General features: G+C 40.5%; 1 protein-coding gene across 1 annotated transcript in view; it reads right to left on the bottom strand.

The window, feature by feature from the left end:
• The window catches only part of dpysl3 (dihydropyrimidinase like 3), a 44750-nt gene extending 29029 nt beyond the window's left edge, over nt 1–15721 (bottom strand). The window contains exons 1-2 of the mRNA XM_039663654.2: nt 15572–15721; nt 752–840 (exon numbers count right to left, since the gene is read on the bottom strand). Coding sequence (XP_039519588.1) covers nt 752–840; nt 15572–15610 — 128 coding nt within the window. The 5' untranslated portion in view covers nt 15611–15721. The remainder of the gene's footprint in view (nt 1–751; nt 841–15571) is intronic.
• Between the last annotated feature and the right edge of the window lie 389 nt (nt 15722–16110).

Here is a 16110-nt window from a genome sequence, read left to right as displayed (position 1 = left end):
TATGGTGTATTGCGCTACAGTGGCCCTGAGCGGACACACACGTTTCGTCTCTATGTTGTTCTTCGTGCAAAGAAGCGAGCGAATAAAACACTGACACAATGATGAACAAGTAACAGTAATATTCGCAATATCGTTTTACTGAATAATCAAGTAAACCTAATTTCTAAATTAATCTTTGTAAAGAAACCTCATTGCTTAACTGGCTACTCTCTGCTGATTTAGACGAAGACATCACTTCCTGACGGCCACCGTAACTTCTGTTGGGTGCAATTCTCAACCTCACCACTAGATGAGACTAAAAATTACACACTGCACCTTTAAATACCTTAAAAAGGAAATCCGAGTTGACAGAAAGTCACTTCATAATGCATAAATGCCAAAAAAATATTGACCACCAGTCATTTCATTAAACATAAATGTTTGTTGAAAATGATATAAATGTTCAAAAAGCTAAGAATAACATTAGTGCTAACATTGTATTTCTTGAAAACTCGGAACATGCGTTTAAAATTATTTTGAATATTTTCATCATCCTTATTTTCAATTAGCCTAATTTTTTGCGTTAGTGTCAACTATATGTAGTGAGGTCATAAGTTATCATATTAGCTATCTGTCAACACTTTGCGTAATGTAGTGTTATAAAAAAAACACTCTGCCCTGTGCTACTGGCATACGGCACTATCACTGCGTCTCCTCTGAGATCTTCTAATCTGTGTGTGTGTGTGTGTGTGTGTGTGTGAATGCAGCTTACTTGATGACTCCATCCTCCATATAGATGTCTGCATAGAAGGACTGGTCATCGTTCACAATACGACCACCTTTAATCAAAAGCCTCTCGCTCTGAGGAATAAAACAGAGAGAGAAATGAGGATTAGTGTTGGGGAAAGTTACTTTCAAAAGTAATGCGCTACTATATTTAATTAATCCCTAAAAAAGTAACAAATTGTGTTACTTATGGAAGCCTCCGCTGGGCTTGCTTGTTTAGATTGTTGATAATTATATTTTTGTCAAATTGAAAGGCCTTTTCGCACCAAAAGAGGGCGCCGCTCAAACAAACCTTTCAGACGCAACACTCTTGCTGCATCCCAATTCGCCTAAGTATCTACTCTTTTAGTTAGAAAAAACTAAATACTTTTGAGTGAGAAGACAAGCTTCGGGGCATACTATCACGTTATAAAGCGCTTTTTCACTTAGTTTCACGCATCCTGTAACCGTAAACTAGCTCGATCATCTTGTCACAGTTAACAGAAAAATAGTAGCGCGTTGATGTGCCAGTCGTGGGTCTCATATTTTTGCAAAATGATGCATTTAAAAGTTAATCAAGTTCACATTGTTGTTGCAGATTAAATATTACACGCATAACATGAAATATTTTTCGTTTTCAGGTTAAATGTTGATTATTAAACACTCAGACCCTTTTAACAGTTGGTTGCACATATCCACCATGTTTGTAGTTTTTAACAGTAGTAGGCAAAAACCAGTATGTGAAAAAAGAAGTATGACCAAATTCACAGCCTATTTTAAAGATGTAACTGGTCATGTCAATCACAGTGCTGCTAATTGCCTACACCAAACACTCATACCATCCACCGTAACCTTAGCCAATGAAGTATTAGCAAAAGCACAGGATTTCCACTCAACTGCTTTGGGGGGATAAAAAATAAAAGAGCAGGCAAAAAAACTCAGATGACCTTTTACTTCCGGCAATAATTTGAAGTGTGAATGTGATGGACACTTTACAATCCCAAACTGGACTCCAAATGTGATTGGTGAATTTGATCACCGAAGCTCAGCAGCAGAGTCATTTACTAAAAAAGTGAGATTAAATACACAAAGTATAGTTATATTATTTAACATTTTTAATTATTGCAGATTATGCGCATTCGTGTTTGTGATGCGCGTTCGTGATGCGCGCTCGTGACTCCTGTTCGAACTCGTTTATCAAAATGAACAAATCTTTTTTCGTGTCATTTGGTTCATTCAACGAACGAAATGAACGAATTGACACGGAAAAAGATTCATTCATTTTGATGAAAGAGTTCGAACAGGAGAGTCACGAACGCGCACCACAGAACAGAGCAAGGCGACCATTTGAGCTTATAAAACTTAAACTTTGTTGTTGTTTTTTTTAAATGAACGATCGTTTCGCTTGATAAGACCCTTATTCATCATCTGGAATCGTTTAAAGCCCTTTGAACAGTTTGCACTGAAAGTGTCTTTTGGACCTTGAACCGTTTGGTCCCCATTGAAGTCCATTATATGGAGAAAATCCTGGAATGTTTTCATCAAAAACCTTAATTTCTTTTCGCCTGAAGAAAGAATGACATGGACATCTTGGATGACATGGGGGTGAGTATCAGCAAAATCCTGTGTTTTTTGAAAAGTGAACTACTCCTTTAAGTAAGAAAGTAAGTAAGTCTTCTACTAAAAACAGGTGGCTGGGATATACATAAACTTACCAGGATCCATCGGCATGATTTCACCAATTACTTATCGTGAGAGAAACAAATTACGTTTTAGTTGCATAACATCGGTTAATGGAAACGCTTCACAAAACTATCATTAATGGAAACGCGGCTAGTGACATGCCTGTGTTTTAACCATTCTCACACAAAATTGGATATGCCAATGAGGTCCATGTAATAAAACATAAAATATATTAAAATAAACATGAAGAATCAAAGACACATTGCATGAAAAAATCTATCTAGTGGGGACGCCAACTCGCCAAGAGCAACTTTCAATCATAAATGATTGAGCTCATATGGATCAGTGTATTGGTCTGTCTGGGGAATCATGAATCACAGCATCAGTGCTGTATCAGAGGCTCTGCTGGATGAAGGGCACAGACTTAACTTACATTTCTAATGGAAAGCAAAGGACTTAATATCCCCCTGTGGTGAAAATCTACTTTTTAATGTTGTTTATGTGTTTTTAACATGCTTTAAGACAAACCATGTGTAAATTCATAAGTCTTTTCACAAGTATTTCCTCCTTAAAACTGCAGTGAACCAAAGACAATATCAAAAACACGGATTGAAATCGCTGGTGTTTCTGACGTCACAAACGACCTTGTAACCAATCAGATCAACGTGTGATCGTCAACCAGTGGATCTCTGAGTGAGTGAAAGAGTGGAGGCGGGGCTCATTTGCATATTCATAGAACCGCATATACTAAATGAGGGTGTCAAATTACAGTCAAGAAGGCATGAAGATGTAATTTTGGTGATCAAAGATGAGTTTTAAGGGATGAAAACTTATTGACTAAAGGGACTTTAAAACTCAACATTATCAAAAATTTCTTCCACAGCTTGTTTTGTTCAAGCTTATTTAAAGTCCTTAAATCCCTGCTATAAATAATTTAGTCACATTTTTTTTTCTGGGTGCTGTGTTGTTCCTTGCTCCATCCATCACATCAACTTAGGGTCAAAATCAGCAGGGTGACATTTTTCTGAGTAATCAGTTCATAAACAGGATGTCACTGGTGTCACTTCAGTTCTCAAAAACAACGTACGCTTGAACAGGGAACAGTCAGATCATTATTTTGACAAAGACAACTTGACAGGAACTATTTTGTGTCCAGAAACCATGACAGAGAACCAACAAGAATTTTGAAAGCACTACAAAGTGTTCATTGGACCGGTTTACAGCTGGTATTAAGATGCGTTTTGGTGGATCGGATCACAAGTAGTCGAGGGAGACACATTCCCGTTTACATCTGGTGTTTTAATCCGTCTCTTTTGTCCATTTTCAACCTGATTTCTTCAAGGGGTGGGTTCTTCAATCTAATATTGAAATGAACTCGCGCAATTTACATATGATGGTGACCGGAGACAACGGAAAAACAGACGAAGAGCATAAACTTTACTGACGCCACAAGACCAGCCGAACACTGTGAGAGCGTGTGTTAGAAATCAGAAACGCTGAGCGAACATTGTGTTTGGTACGATTTCCCTCTTCAAACAAAACTTGTGTCTTCAGCTGATAAAGTTTAAACCTCGTCTGCCTAGATCTCTATAATGTTCACTCATTATTCAGGAGACGGTCTTTTAGTGGCTGTTTGAACACATTCGGTCACATGAGCGTTTACACTACGACAGCAATCCGCTCGAATGTGTTTTCAGCTCCCCCTGGAAGTGGTGAAAGTGGACGAGCTCAAAATATTTTAGGCCCGTTTACACCTGTGTGAGTCGTCCACTTGTGATCCAATCGACCAAAACACATCTTAATCCACTGTATAGTGATCAAACTATGCAATAACGCTGTATCATGAATAATAAGGGCATTATTCTTAGTGACTTATTCACAATACATCACTAGACTCTCATACCTTCCCAGATAGCAAACTGACATTGAATCAACGTGGAAATATGACATCGAAACAACGTTGATCTGACATTGTTTTGCTCATCGAATTAACGTTGAACCAACGTCAGACGCGTCATTCTTTCAAAACTAACGGAAAATCAACTTGAAATCAACGCGTTGTTTCAACGTTATGAAAGCAAACCAATTTTCGATTTTCATTTAGCTTTGAAGAATGCCGCGTCTGACGTTGGTTCAACGTTAATTCGATGAGCAAAATCAACGTTGTTTCAATGTCATGAGAGACGTCGTTTCCACGTTGATTCAATGTCAGTTTGCTGTCTGGGTTATTACTTTTATTAAATGGTTACCACACAATACACATATTAATGCCAAAAAATATGTATCAACGCAACTTACTACACCATTAGATGTCGACAAAGACTGCCTTTATAAGTGAGTGAGTCAGTCAGTACCAAAGACTTTTATATCGAAAGGACTGAAACTCTTTGTGAACACGGAGAAGTTGAACACAACTGACAAATAACTAGAGTGTCAGGCAGCATGTTAACTGTTAGGGGTCATGAACTGAGAATTAAAGTTTTCCTCGATCTTTTGATAGTTAAGGTTGTAATATTATTAAAAAAAAAAACCTCCTGTTAGTTTCAAAAACGTCATAACTTCCTTGTTTTTCCATTAACAGCTTTTATTAAAACCAGGGCAGGATCTAAAAAAAGAAGCCAGACCGATATTATCGGCCGATATTAGGCAGTTTCCATAATATCGGTATCGGCAGTTATAATGGCCGATAAATGAATATTTAAAAAATAAAAACGGACGAAACATGCTTTAATCATCTCTCCTTGGCCTGTTATTTTGAAAATGTATGTTTTACAATTTGCAGTATGATGTTATCTATTGCTAAATTATGGCTCATCATAGACTAGCTAACCACAAAGCTAGCTAATGCCACTATCATCAGTGGAAGACCGCTAACGTTAACATTAATGAGCTTGGAAACCATAATGAACTTTTTCTGCCTAAATAAAGTAATGATTACTGTATTTATAACTAGCATATCTCTAGTTACAGTCCCTGCATTGTAAAATGTAAGTTATACTTGCGAGGAGTGAATATTTAGACATAGAGAAAAAGCATCTTGTGCAGAAAAGTTAGCTTTTCTTTTACACGTGTGTGAAATCCAACAATATTTAATAAAAAAAATAACCGCCTATATATTGGAATATCGGATTTTAAAACCCAAAAATATTTGTATCGGTATCGGCCTTCAAAAATTTTGTCATGCTTATTTGAGTTGAGAGAACTGATGGGGATGGTCTTTTAATTGTTATTCAAGCAATGTATGTCTCGTGACCAACTCAATGAGTGTTGCCAACAGGAATGGTGTAGAGTGCAATCTGGTGGACAAACTATACAACTCCAACACTCATGACATGGTTCAAGCGCGTTTCGTCCGTTTTTATTTTATTTTTGAAATATTCATTTATCGTCCATTATAACTGCCGATACCGATAGTTTGGAAAATGCTTAATATCGGCCGATAATATCGGCCTGCCGATATATCGGTCTGGCTCTTGTGCAATTCACTGTGCATTATTTGGTAAATCAGTCGCAATTTCAGCGCAGGCGTTACACATAGACTTTTACGATATGGATCTGCCAGCAACGCCACAAAGATATAAGTAACCATGTTTATTCTTATCTCTGATCTGTGATCAGTGATTTCTGATGTGTAACTATTCAAGCTCTCTGTTATGAAGGAGATGACAGAGGCAGATCCAAATGCAACAATTTATTCAAATCTAAGACTTTGTCAAAGATAAAGAATCAGCATCAACAGTTTCAGGGTTAAACAAAGGCGTGTCGATAACCAGGCTGAAGATCAAGGGCGGGCTGCAGGCAAACGAAATCCAGAAACAGGCAGAGGGTCACTAGGCAGGCTGCAGAAAATCACAGAGATCCACCCAGGCAAGAGTCAAGACACAGATAGGCAAGGAAAACCAGGAATGCTCAGGCATGCACACAACAGTGAAACAATCCTTCACAACCAGACACCAGGTTAACAAGCCAGATATAGGTTAACTAATCAGAGTTGAATCAGAACAGGTGATAGTCAATCAGCAATCAATCAGCAGCAGTCCTACATACTAGGAAGCAATTATATGAGTCCCTAAACATGCAAAAGGAGGCATTGAAACTGGAGTAAGGATATTCCAAAAGGGCTGGCTACCGTAACATAGCCCCCACCCAAAGGAGCGGCTTCCAGACGCTCCAAACTAAACCCCTCCTTCCCAGGGAGGGTCAGGCAATTCAGGAAGCCAGGGAGGATCAAGCAGTTCGGGGATCCCCAACAGAGCCGGACGGACACAGAGACAAGGTGACACCGTGGGTCCGGAGGGCCAAGGCGGAGCGGAAGGCACATGGGACCGAGGCGGAGGACAGGATCCGGAAGACTGTGGTGGAGCCAGGGTGACGGCTGACCAATGCAGAAACAGTAGGACGAGTGAGCCTGGCAAAGCTGGTGGGCTGACAGGACATGACGGAGCTGAGGGAACTATGGGCCTAGGTAAAGCCGAAGGCTTGAAAGACCAAGGTGGAGTCTGAGGCTCAGGGGACAGAGGCGAAGGTGGGGGGTCCACAGGCAAGGGTAAAGCGGAGGACTGGACATACTTAGGCAAGTACACAGTGACACAGGTGGGCAGCTGAGGATGAGCAGAGGGGTGGACAAGGCTCAACAGCGGCAGAACAGGAGAGCAAGATGAGTCCAATAGAGGCAAGAGAGGGAGAGTAGGTGGGAACGCCAAAAGCTCACCATTGGCAGTGCAGGATCCATTCAACTCAGCTGAGCTGGTTTCATTCGACTTAACTGGGCTGAATTCATTCCATTTAGCAAGGCCAGATTCGTCAGACTCGGAAGGGCTTGACTCAATAGACTCGGAAGGGCTTGACTCAGTAGACTCGGAAGGGCCTGACTCAGTAGACTCGGAAGGGCCTGACTCAGTAGACTCGGAAGGGCCTGACTCAGTAGACTCGGAAGGGCTTGACTCAGTAGACTCGGAAGGGCTTGACTCAGTAGACTCGGAAGGGCCTGACTCAGTAGACTCGGAAGGGCCTGACTCAGTAGACTCGGAAGGGCCTGACTCAGTAGACTCGGAAGGGCCTGACTCAGTAGACTCGGAAGGGCCTGACTCAGTAGACTCGGAAGGGCCTGACTCAGTAGACTCGGAAGGGCCTGACTCAGTAGACTCGGAAGGGCCTGACTCAGTAGACTCGGAAGGGCCTGACTCAGTAGACTCGGAAGGGCCTGACTCAGTAGACTCGGAAGGGCCTGACTCAGTAGACTCGGAAGGGCTTGACTCAGTAGACTCGGAAGGGCTTGACTCAGTAGACTCGGAAGGGCCTGACTCAGTAGACTCGGAAGGGCTGACCTCGTTGCGCTCAGACTCAGGTTCGGCAGGCAAAACATCTGCAATCTCTGATTTGGCAGGCATAATTTCTACTGTCTTTGATTCAGCGGGCGCTATTTGGGGCGCGGACTTGACAAGACTCACGTGGACAACAGGCACAACAGCTGCGGTGCAGAGAGCAGAGTCGAAGGATCTGGCACGAGGCATGGTCTTTCTGGTTGATCGCACTGATATCAGGTGAGGGTCTATTATGCTGGATATCGTCAGATAAAGTCTAGTGACTGATTTGGTGGGGCTTACGTGAAGTGCAGGCTCAACAGGACCGGTGCAGAGAGCGGATTCGAGAGATCCGGCGCAAGCCATTTTCCGGACAGTGTCACCATGAAGAGCTGGCTGCACAGGCATGACGAAACGTGAAGGCTTGACTGGTCTCATGCGATGCACTTGTTTCTCCCCTTCCTCACTCTCCTGGACGTCATCAAACATTGCTTGAAAGTGCTGCATGAATACCTCAAATGAGGGGAAGGCGGATCCATCCATTTTCCAGACCGAGACGAGCCAATCCAATGCGCAGCCAGAGAGCAGCGAACAAACAAAGGCGATTTTATTGGCATCAGTAGGATAAAGCGAACGCTGCTGGGCTAAATACAGAGAGCATCTGAAAACAAAGTCTTTGCATTTACCAGGATCTCCAGTGAACTTTTCGGGGAAAGCAAGGTGAGGGCTCGTACTTTCAATAGTCAGAGGCTCAGAATCGTGTGCTGGTGCAGGAGATGCTGACGCTGGAGATGAAGCCACAGCTGACTTTTTCAGAGACTGAACAGCCCTGAGCAGTTCCTCCGTTACTGAGGTCAGTCGAGACAGCTGGAATTGATGCGTGGCGAGCAGGGAAGCTTGAGCAGTGACTGCACCAGACAGAGTAGACATTGTTGCTGGATCTTCATTTGGTGAAGGATTCTGTTATGAAGGAGATGACAGAGGCAGATCCAAATGCAACAATTTATTCAAATCTAAGACTTTGTCAAAGATAAAGAATCAGCATCAACAGTTTCAGGGTTAAACAAAGGCGTGTCGATAACCAGGCTGAAGATCAAGGGCGGGCTGCAGGCAAACGAAATCCAGAAACAGGCAGAGGGTCACTAGGCAGGCTGCAGAAAATCACAGAGATCCACCCAGGCAAGAGTCAAGACACAGATAGGCAAGGAAAACCAGGAATGCTCAGGCATGCACACAACAGTGAAACAATCCTTCACAACCAGACACCAGGTTAACAAGTCAGATATAGGTTAACTAATCAGAGTTGAATCAGAACAGGTGATAGTCAATCAGCAATCAATCAGCAGCAGTCCTACATACTAGGAAGCAATTATATGAGTCCCTAAACATGCAAAAGGAGGCATTGAAACTGGAGTAAGGATATTCCAAAAGGGCTGGCTACCGTAACACTCAGACAGATTTTCTTTCTTTCAAAATCGTTCAATAGTGCTTATGCATCAGTAAATCAAGCCAGTGACTAAGCGATCAACTTCAACATCGTTTCTCTAAGCACGATGAAAATAATCTGTTATTTGAACTGTGATTAAATTATATACAGAAAGCAATCAAAGAACACTCCCTCTCCAATCACCCAAGCTGTCAATCACACAGCGTGAGATTATCTGGACACTTGTCAAAACTCCTAATGTAATCAATGACGCTGTTACACTGCACAACAAAGCTCTTACTGTATTTACGTTGTGTTTGCATTGTTATTTGGTAAAATAATTTGTGAGAGTGCAGAAATTGTGTTGCGATGATGAGATCCCTTCATTCACGCAATCAAAAGTCTTTCATCTGCTCAATGCTCATCACTGCAACGTTTCATGTGATGTGAATAGATCTAATATATAGTGCTATCTCAACACTTTTCACAATTCGTTAATCTTCATAGCTATAGTAGTAAACATTTAGTAAAAGTTTTCAAGAGAGTTGCACATGTAATACTTGCTATTTCATATGCAAACATGTCAGCCAATCGCAGCAGTACACTGAAGTCTCACAGCAGCCAATCACAGCAGTGGGCGTTTACACTGAAGTCTCACAGCAGCCAATCACAACAGTGGCCGTTTACAATTAAAGGTTCTCTGAGCGATCCTGGGTGTTGTTGACGTTCGAATATTTTCAAACAAACCGGAGCTAGACCCTCCCTCCTCCGCATCTCATCTCCTCCCCCTCCCTTCCGTCCTTCCTGAAATAATTGTGAACGTGCATAGTTCTAGCTAATTATATCCTTGTGTGGGTTTGGCGAACATAAAGCGTCAATTTAGAAGAAAAAAAAACAATTTAACGTACCCACCTGTCCAGCAAAAACAGAGCAACCTGAATGTCGGACTGGAAGCCCTTCTGCCGCCGGAGTTCTCGCCATCGTTCAAAAGCTTTGCTACCGATGTAAATTCGGAACTTCGCACGTTCTTTATCCGACTCCTTCTTCTTTTTCATTTGTTCTTCAGAACGACGTCTCTTTGGTCGTGTGTCGGCCATTTTTCAAACTTCCCTCTGATGATACTTCTCTCTCCTTCACACACACACACACCCCCTTCATGTGCACGCGCACTAACCCCCCAGACCCACCCTCAAATACTTCTTGCCAGTGATTGGCTGGAACACTGTTTGTTAGGTTTCGTGGTCCGGGTAAGACATGATTGTTTTTGTTGCCGTTTGTGGAGCCTGTGGTGTCTACAGAGACCGCGTTTTTTTACAGTGTGTTTAGGGGACAGGCAGCTAGCCGATAGTGAGGAGACGTTTGATGTATGTGACAAAAAATGTTTTGGCCCAGCATCGCTTAGAGAACCTTTAAGTCTCAGCAGCCAATCACAGCAGTGGGCGGTTACACTGAAGTCTCACAGCAGCCAATCACAGCAGTGGCCGTTTACAATTAAGTCTTACACAGACACGCCCCTTCAAACAGAGCATTCAAATTAGAGGCAGAAATCAGGGTAGGAAAAAATACCTTTAATTTCTAAATGATGACATTTTTTTGATGTGAAAATCATAGTAACATTACAAGTGCACCCCAAGAAACATTATAAAATAATAAACTAATCCAGTTCATGACCCCTTTAAAAGGACAAGATATCGCAGCAGACATTTAAACTGATTTTTTATTATGAACGTAAGACTGACCTGAAGGAAAATGCTATAAATGCAGGGAATACACACTCCATCTCTGTCTTACAATACTCTACATAGCTTCAATGAACAACATCAATGAGAGCATACTGTATGTTTACGTTGCTAAGGGTGTTGCACAGTGATACACAGAACCGTTGGGTGAACCGGTCATAGCCTTGTTTTATCATGAATAAAACACTATTGACCAATCAGAATCAAGGACTGGAACCGTTTTATAACATAAACCAGTACTGAACTATTAAAGCTTAACCATCAGTAAGCCAGTGGCGGACATCACTTTAAAGGGAGGAATATGCTATAAATGCATGTTTCCTATGAAAGGAAACAACAAAGAGAAATCTAACATCATTCAGGGACTCGAAGAGCTGAAGAATTACGGCAGGATGCTGACAAAGCAAAGATCTGAATGTGTGGAAAGTGTATTCGCTGTAAGGCACAGACAGTTCAACGAATGCCAGAGTCTAATCTGAGCCGTGCACACAAACAGGGCTGTCGTTTGTTATGTGCGTTTGGGGAGCGGGGGAGAATGCCGAGCCAAAGGACATTAAGGCGTGGAGCATTAGCCATGCTTGTGCGGGATAACGGGCCGGGATTGAAGAAAACCATCCAGAGCTGAAGTCTTGTTGCCTGGTGACCTAAATATTTACCATACGCTCATGAGAGTTTCTTCTTTTCTGCCAAAATAGCAGTCAAATCACTGCAGCTTACTCATCTGGATACATGACCAACCTTTATTACACTTCAACACGTCCACCCTGTCCTTTGACCAGTCCTTTTTAGTACAGCGCCGGGCTCAAATTTATACTATAAATGACTATATATAGAACGGTATAGAGGAGAATATTTAGAAAGATTTCCTAGCATGCAACATTTTCACAAATTGCTGACATTTAAATATCACATTTAATGCTAAAACACTTTCATATTCAAGACAAATATGAATATTAATAATAGGGCTGTCAAACGATTAATCACGATTAATCGCATCCAAAATAAAAGCTTGTGTTTACATAATATATGTGGGTGCACTGTGTATAAATATTTTGTGTGTGTATATATATATAAATAAATACACACACATGCATGTATATTTAAGGAAGAAATATTATTTATATATAAAATATTTATATAATATAAATTATATAAAAATCTATATACATTATAATATATAAATATATATTTATATATATATAAAATAATTATACACCGGTATTATGTAAACAAAAACTTTTATTTTGGATGTGATTAATCGCGATTAATCGTTTGACAGCCCTAATTAATAAAATTAATATTTTGTGCTATTTTGTAAGAATCACCCGCACGCAAAAACTCCTTGGTTTAACAAATAAGATTCTAGTTGGTGAATATAAAAGCGTTTCCATTACTATACCATGTTCTTTCTTTCTTATTTATACATTTATTTTGGCCATGTACCATCATAATATGGTTTTCTTTTAATATGGTATATTAATATAGTAATCGCATTGCACCATGAAAGGAGGTTGCGAAATTTTTTTCCCTATTGTGACTTACATTCGGAGTGAAAGGGCTTCTCAAACAAGAAAAAATGTAGGGCGGGGCTTGATTTTGTAGATTAGGAAATGATTGGAGGGTTGTGGTTTGCTATTGGTTGATCTCATGTGAGTGACAGGTTGCCCCGCCCTTGCGCCAGTAAACTCTTTGTCAGAGAAGAAAAGAGATGTTGTTGCAAGTTATTTTGATTAAAGATTATGAGGCACGTGAATTAAAAAAAATGATGTCCAACTTCAGTAACATGCCTACTTTAAAGTCACCATGAAACGGAAGTTGCAATAGGCTAGTCTTTTGTGAGGTATATCCAAGTGAAACAGCTTCTCAAACGGGGCGGGACTTAATTTTGTCCTTAACTTAATTTTAATTAAAAAGTCCTCCTAAAAAGTTCGTATTTATGAGGTGTGAAGACGTGTTTATGACGCCGGGTGCGTTCAAGTTACTTTAGTTGGAGTGAGATGGCGGTGTACTACGGTAATTACACAAAAACACAGCAAGGTTACTCTAGTTCTAGAAAATGAAGAACAAAGAAATGTGCATCAGGTGTGCTTTGCTTTTATTTTTTTAATTAATTTGTGAAGCCACTGCAATCTGTATTGTTACATATTAAATTGTTATATTATAATGCCATTATATTTTGTGCAGGCAATTAGCATACTGTGCTGTAAATAGAAAATCCTGAAAATATCACAGCTTAGAGTGCCGAAGAGATGACGTCACTTTGTAGGACAACTCGGAAGCTAGCGGTTCCCTCGATCGAAAAGCTATGCATTTTCCCCAGAGACTTTTGAAAAATCACAAAAAAATAAGATCTGTGTTTAACAAAGAGTTGTGACCCTTACACGTTTTGTGTATCAAGATAATATTTACAAGTTAATCCAAAATGTATACATTTTGAAGCCTATATAAAGTTTAAAAACCACAAGCAGGTTATAACTGTGTGTTCTATGTCATAGATCAAAACGTGAAAATATTTAGAGGCCTTGTTCACCACAGACCTTATTTCAGGCGATTAAGCAAAAAACCCATTCAAAAATCCCGTAGGGTTTAGGGCGAGGGAACCGGGGGAATGCTAAAATGCTAACTCACTGCCGCGTTTTGGCCTACAGAGTGACGTCTTAACTTCGGCACTCTAGAGATGCATACGAAATCGAATACTTCCCTAGTATAATATATAGTATAATATAGTAAAAACAGTCCGCGAGCAGAGTAGTATGTCCGAAATCATACAATTCGAAAAACAGTAGGCGAAAAGTACCTACTACTATGAGTTACTACTTACTATTTTAACATTAACAGATTTCGCTAACATTAGTTATTTGTAGTTATTTATGAGTTTTAACAAAAATAATATAATAATGCATTTTAAAAAGAAACTTATTTCTTTTATTGTCACAACAGAACAGAGGAACATCAAAATATATTAAAGTTCTGATAAATAAAATAATAATTAGTCCCTACATAGCTACCTGCAACCTGGATCAGCAGTGTAGAGTGCCCTCTGGTGGACAAACTATACAACTCCAACACTCATGACATGGTTGAAGCGTGTTTCGTCCGTTTTTATTTTTAAAATATTAATTTATCGGCCATTATACCGTAACTGCCGATACCGATTGTTTGGAAAATGCCTAAAATCGTCCGATAATATCGGCCTGCCGATAAATCGGTCTGGCTCTACTCTTGATTGTCGGCTCGGACGACGTAAAAACGCAGATGAAAACAGAACTAAAAACAGCGCGAAGTTGGTGCAGTCACGGGAATGGGCTCTTTAAATTTTCGCACTGTTGTGACAGTGTATGTCACACGACAACAACATGGCGACCCGCATTCATACTATATATAACATACTTTTTTAACGGTCGTGAAGTACGTTCTTATTTAAATATAGTACCTACTCACATATGCTATTTCGGACGCAGCCTAGGCCTGTATACCTTTAAGTATTGTGGTTTTCCGCCATGTTGTTCCCTGACACGCCCCAAACTCGTAAAGATCGAGAAAATCCCGAGCTTCCCACTCGTATTTACGACATTGTTTGTGTGCGTTCATCTCGTAAATGTACGAACGCAACATGAATTGCCTCATCGTTTGATTTTGCTGTCATATCATTTGTTGTTGTTTTTTTTTTTTACAAAAATACAAGGTGCACATTTAACCCATTTGATTCACTTTGCCTCATAATTTTGTTTCTGTAAACGCGATTTAAGATTGTTCAACAAACTGTGGGTCAAAGGAAATGATTGCCTGTGGAAACAGACAGAGAGCGTTGTGTGTTCAGACAGTTTTGCAGGCCTGATGCTAATGTGCACAGATAGATCTCTCTTTCGGCTAGGTCACTGCTCAACTGTTATATTGATGTCTAGAGCATCTGACAGCAGAAAACCACACCTCAACTCAGCTCTCACACACCAGAAACCATGTTTAATAGCACTGTTCGTTTCCTAAGGTGCTTTTATTTTACATTCTCGGCACCTGAGAGAGATATTTTCAGAATAAAGTGTTAAATGTCGCGCAATGCTTGTGTGCTTCAAAACTACGCAGTCGAACAGCATCAGCACCACGAGGCAGAAGACCTCGGAGACAAAGAACATCACTGCAAACACACCGCGACACTACACGAATCATTAAAAACATGACACGTTTCTCACCGAAACCCATGTACACGAACTCAACCTTTCAAACCATCAGCTTTAAATCATGTTTTATTGTATGTTTCTGTAGTTTGTGTGTGTGTGTGTGTGTGTGTGTGTGTGTGTGTGTGTGTGTGTGTGTGTAGTCTCAGTCATGGGCGTGATTTTCTTGCTGCAGTGCTCAACCCAAAAACATTATTCCTTAAAATGTAATATTCGAAAAGGATCATTAAAAAAAACAATGCAATATTAGGCTACATACACAACCGCACTGTCATTTACTCCTAAATAATTATTATTTCAGTCACTTTATTGCACTCTGAATATGATTCCTGCCAAAAGACATTTATTAGACACACATCCCAATTCAGTATCAGCTTAACCCACCCATTTTTGACTCGACTGGTGCTTGGCATTTAATCCTGCTACAGCTTTTGTTACAAACGTGAAAATAAAATAAAATCTTTATGCTTTAAATATATGAATATGAATGAATCAACTTACAGTGATCTTTGGGATATTCTTTTTGCCTTGGTAAGACATGATTAGGTCTCGGTTGATGCAGATGTCTTTATTCTGTTCTTTTCTGATGTTGGTGGTGGCGCACACTGGACTTGATTGTCTGAGCCGGGCTCCTCCCTCATGTCCCGCCGGGTGCAGTGTGTCATTTACACCAGCAGGAGGCGCCAACACCAGCGTTCCACAGCCGAGTCATTTACACGAATCGGTTCTCTCGAACAGCTCGGGTGAGTGAACCGGTTCAAAGGGGGATTCATCTTTAAATTTACGACATTCTCAAGAAGAAATAATAGCGTCCAGGAGATTGAAAGTAATTTGAATCTCTTTGGCCTTAGACCACCTCTTATAATAGGCCTACACTCTTTGTGGATGCTAACGCCAGGAATAGCCACATTGCTATAGCAACTGAAAAGTTAAAAACACAAAGCGAGGAAGAGATTAAGGTAGTAATAATTACACCCTTTTGATAATAATAATTAAATCTTTCGTCACCCGGGAACCCGAATACACCAGACAATACCCTG

This window comes from Pimephales promelas, chromosome 19, assembly GCF_988280905.1.
Source record: "Pimephales promelas chromosome 19, fPimPro1.hap1.1, whole genome shotgun sequence".
NCBI classification, from domain to species: domain Eukaryota; kingdom Metazoa; phylum Chordata; class Actinopteri; order Cypriniformes; family Leuciscidae; genus Pimephales; species Pimephales promelas.
Note: the sequence above shows the minus strand (reverse complement) of the source record. Positions and strands in the feature narration are given on the sequence as shown.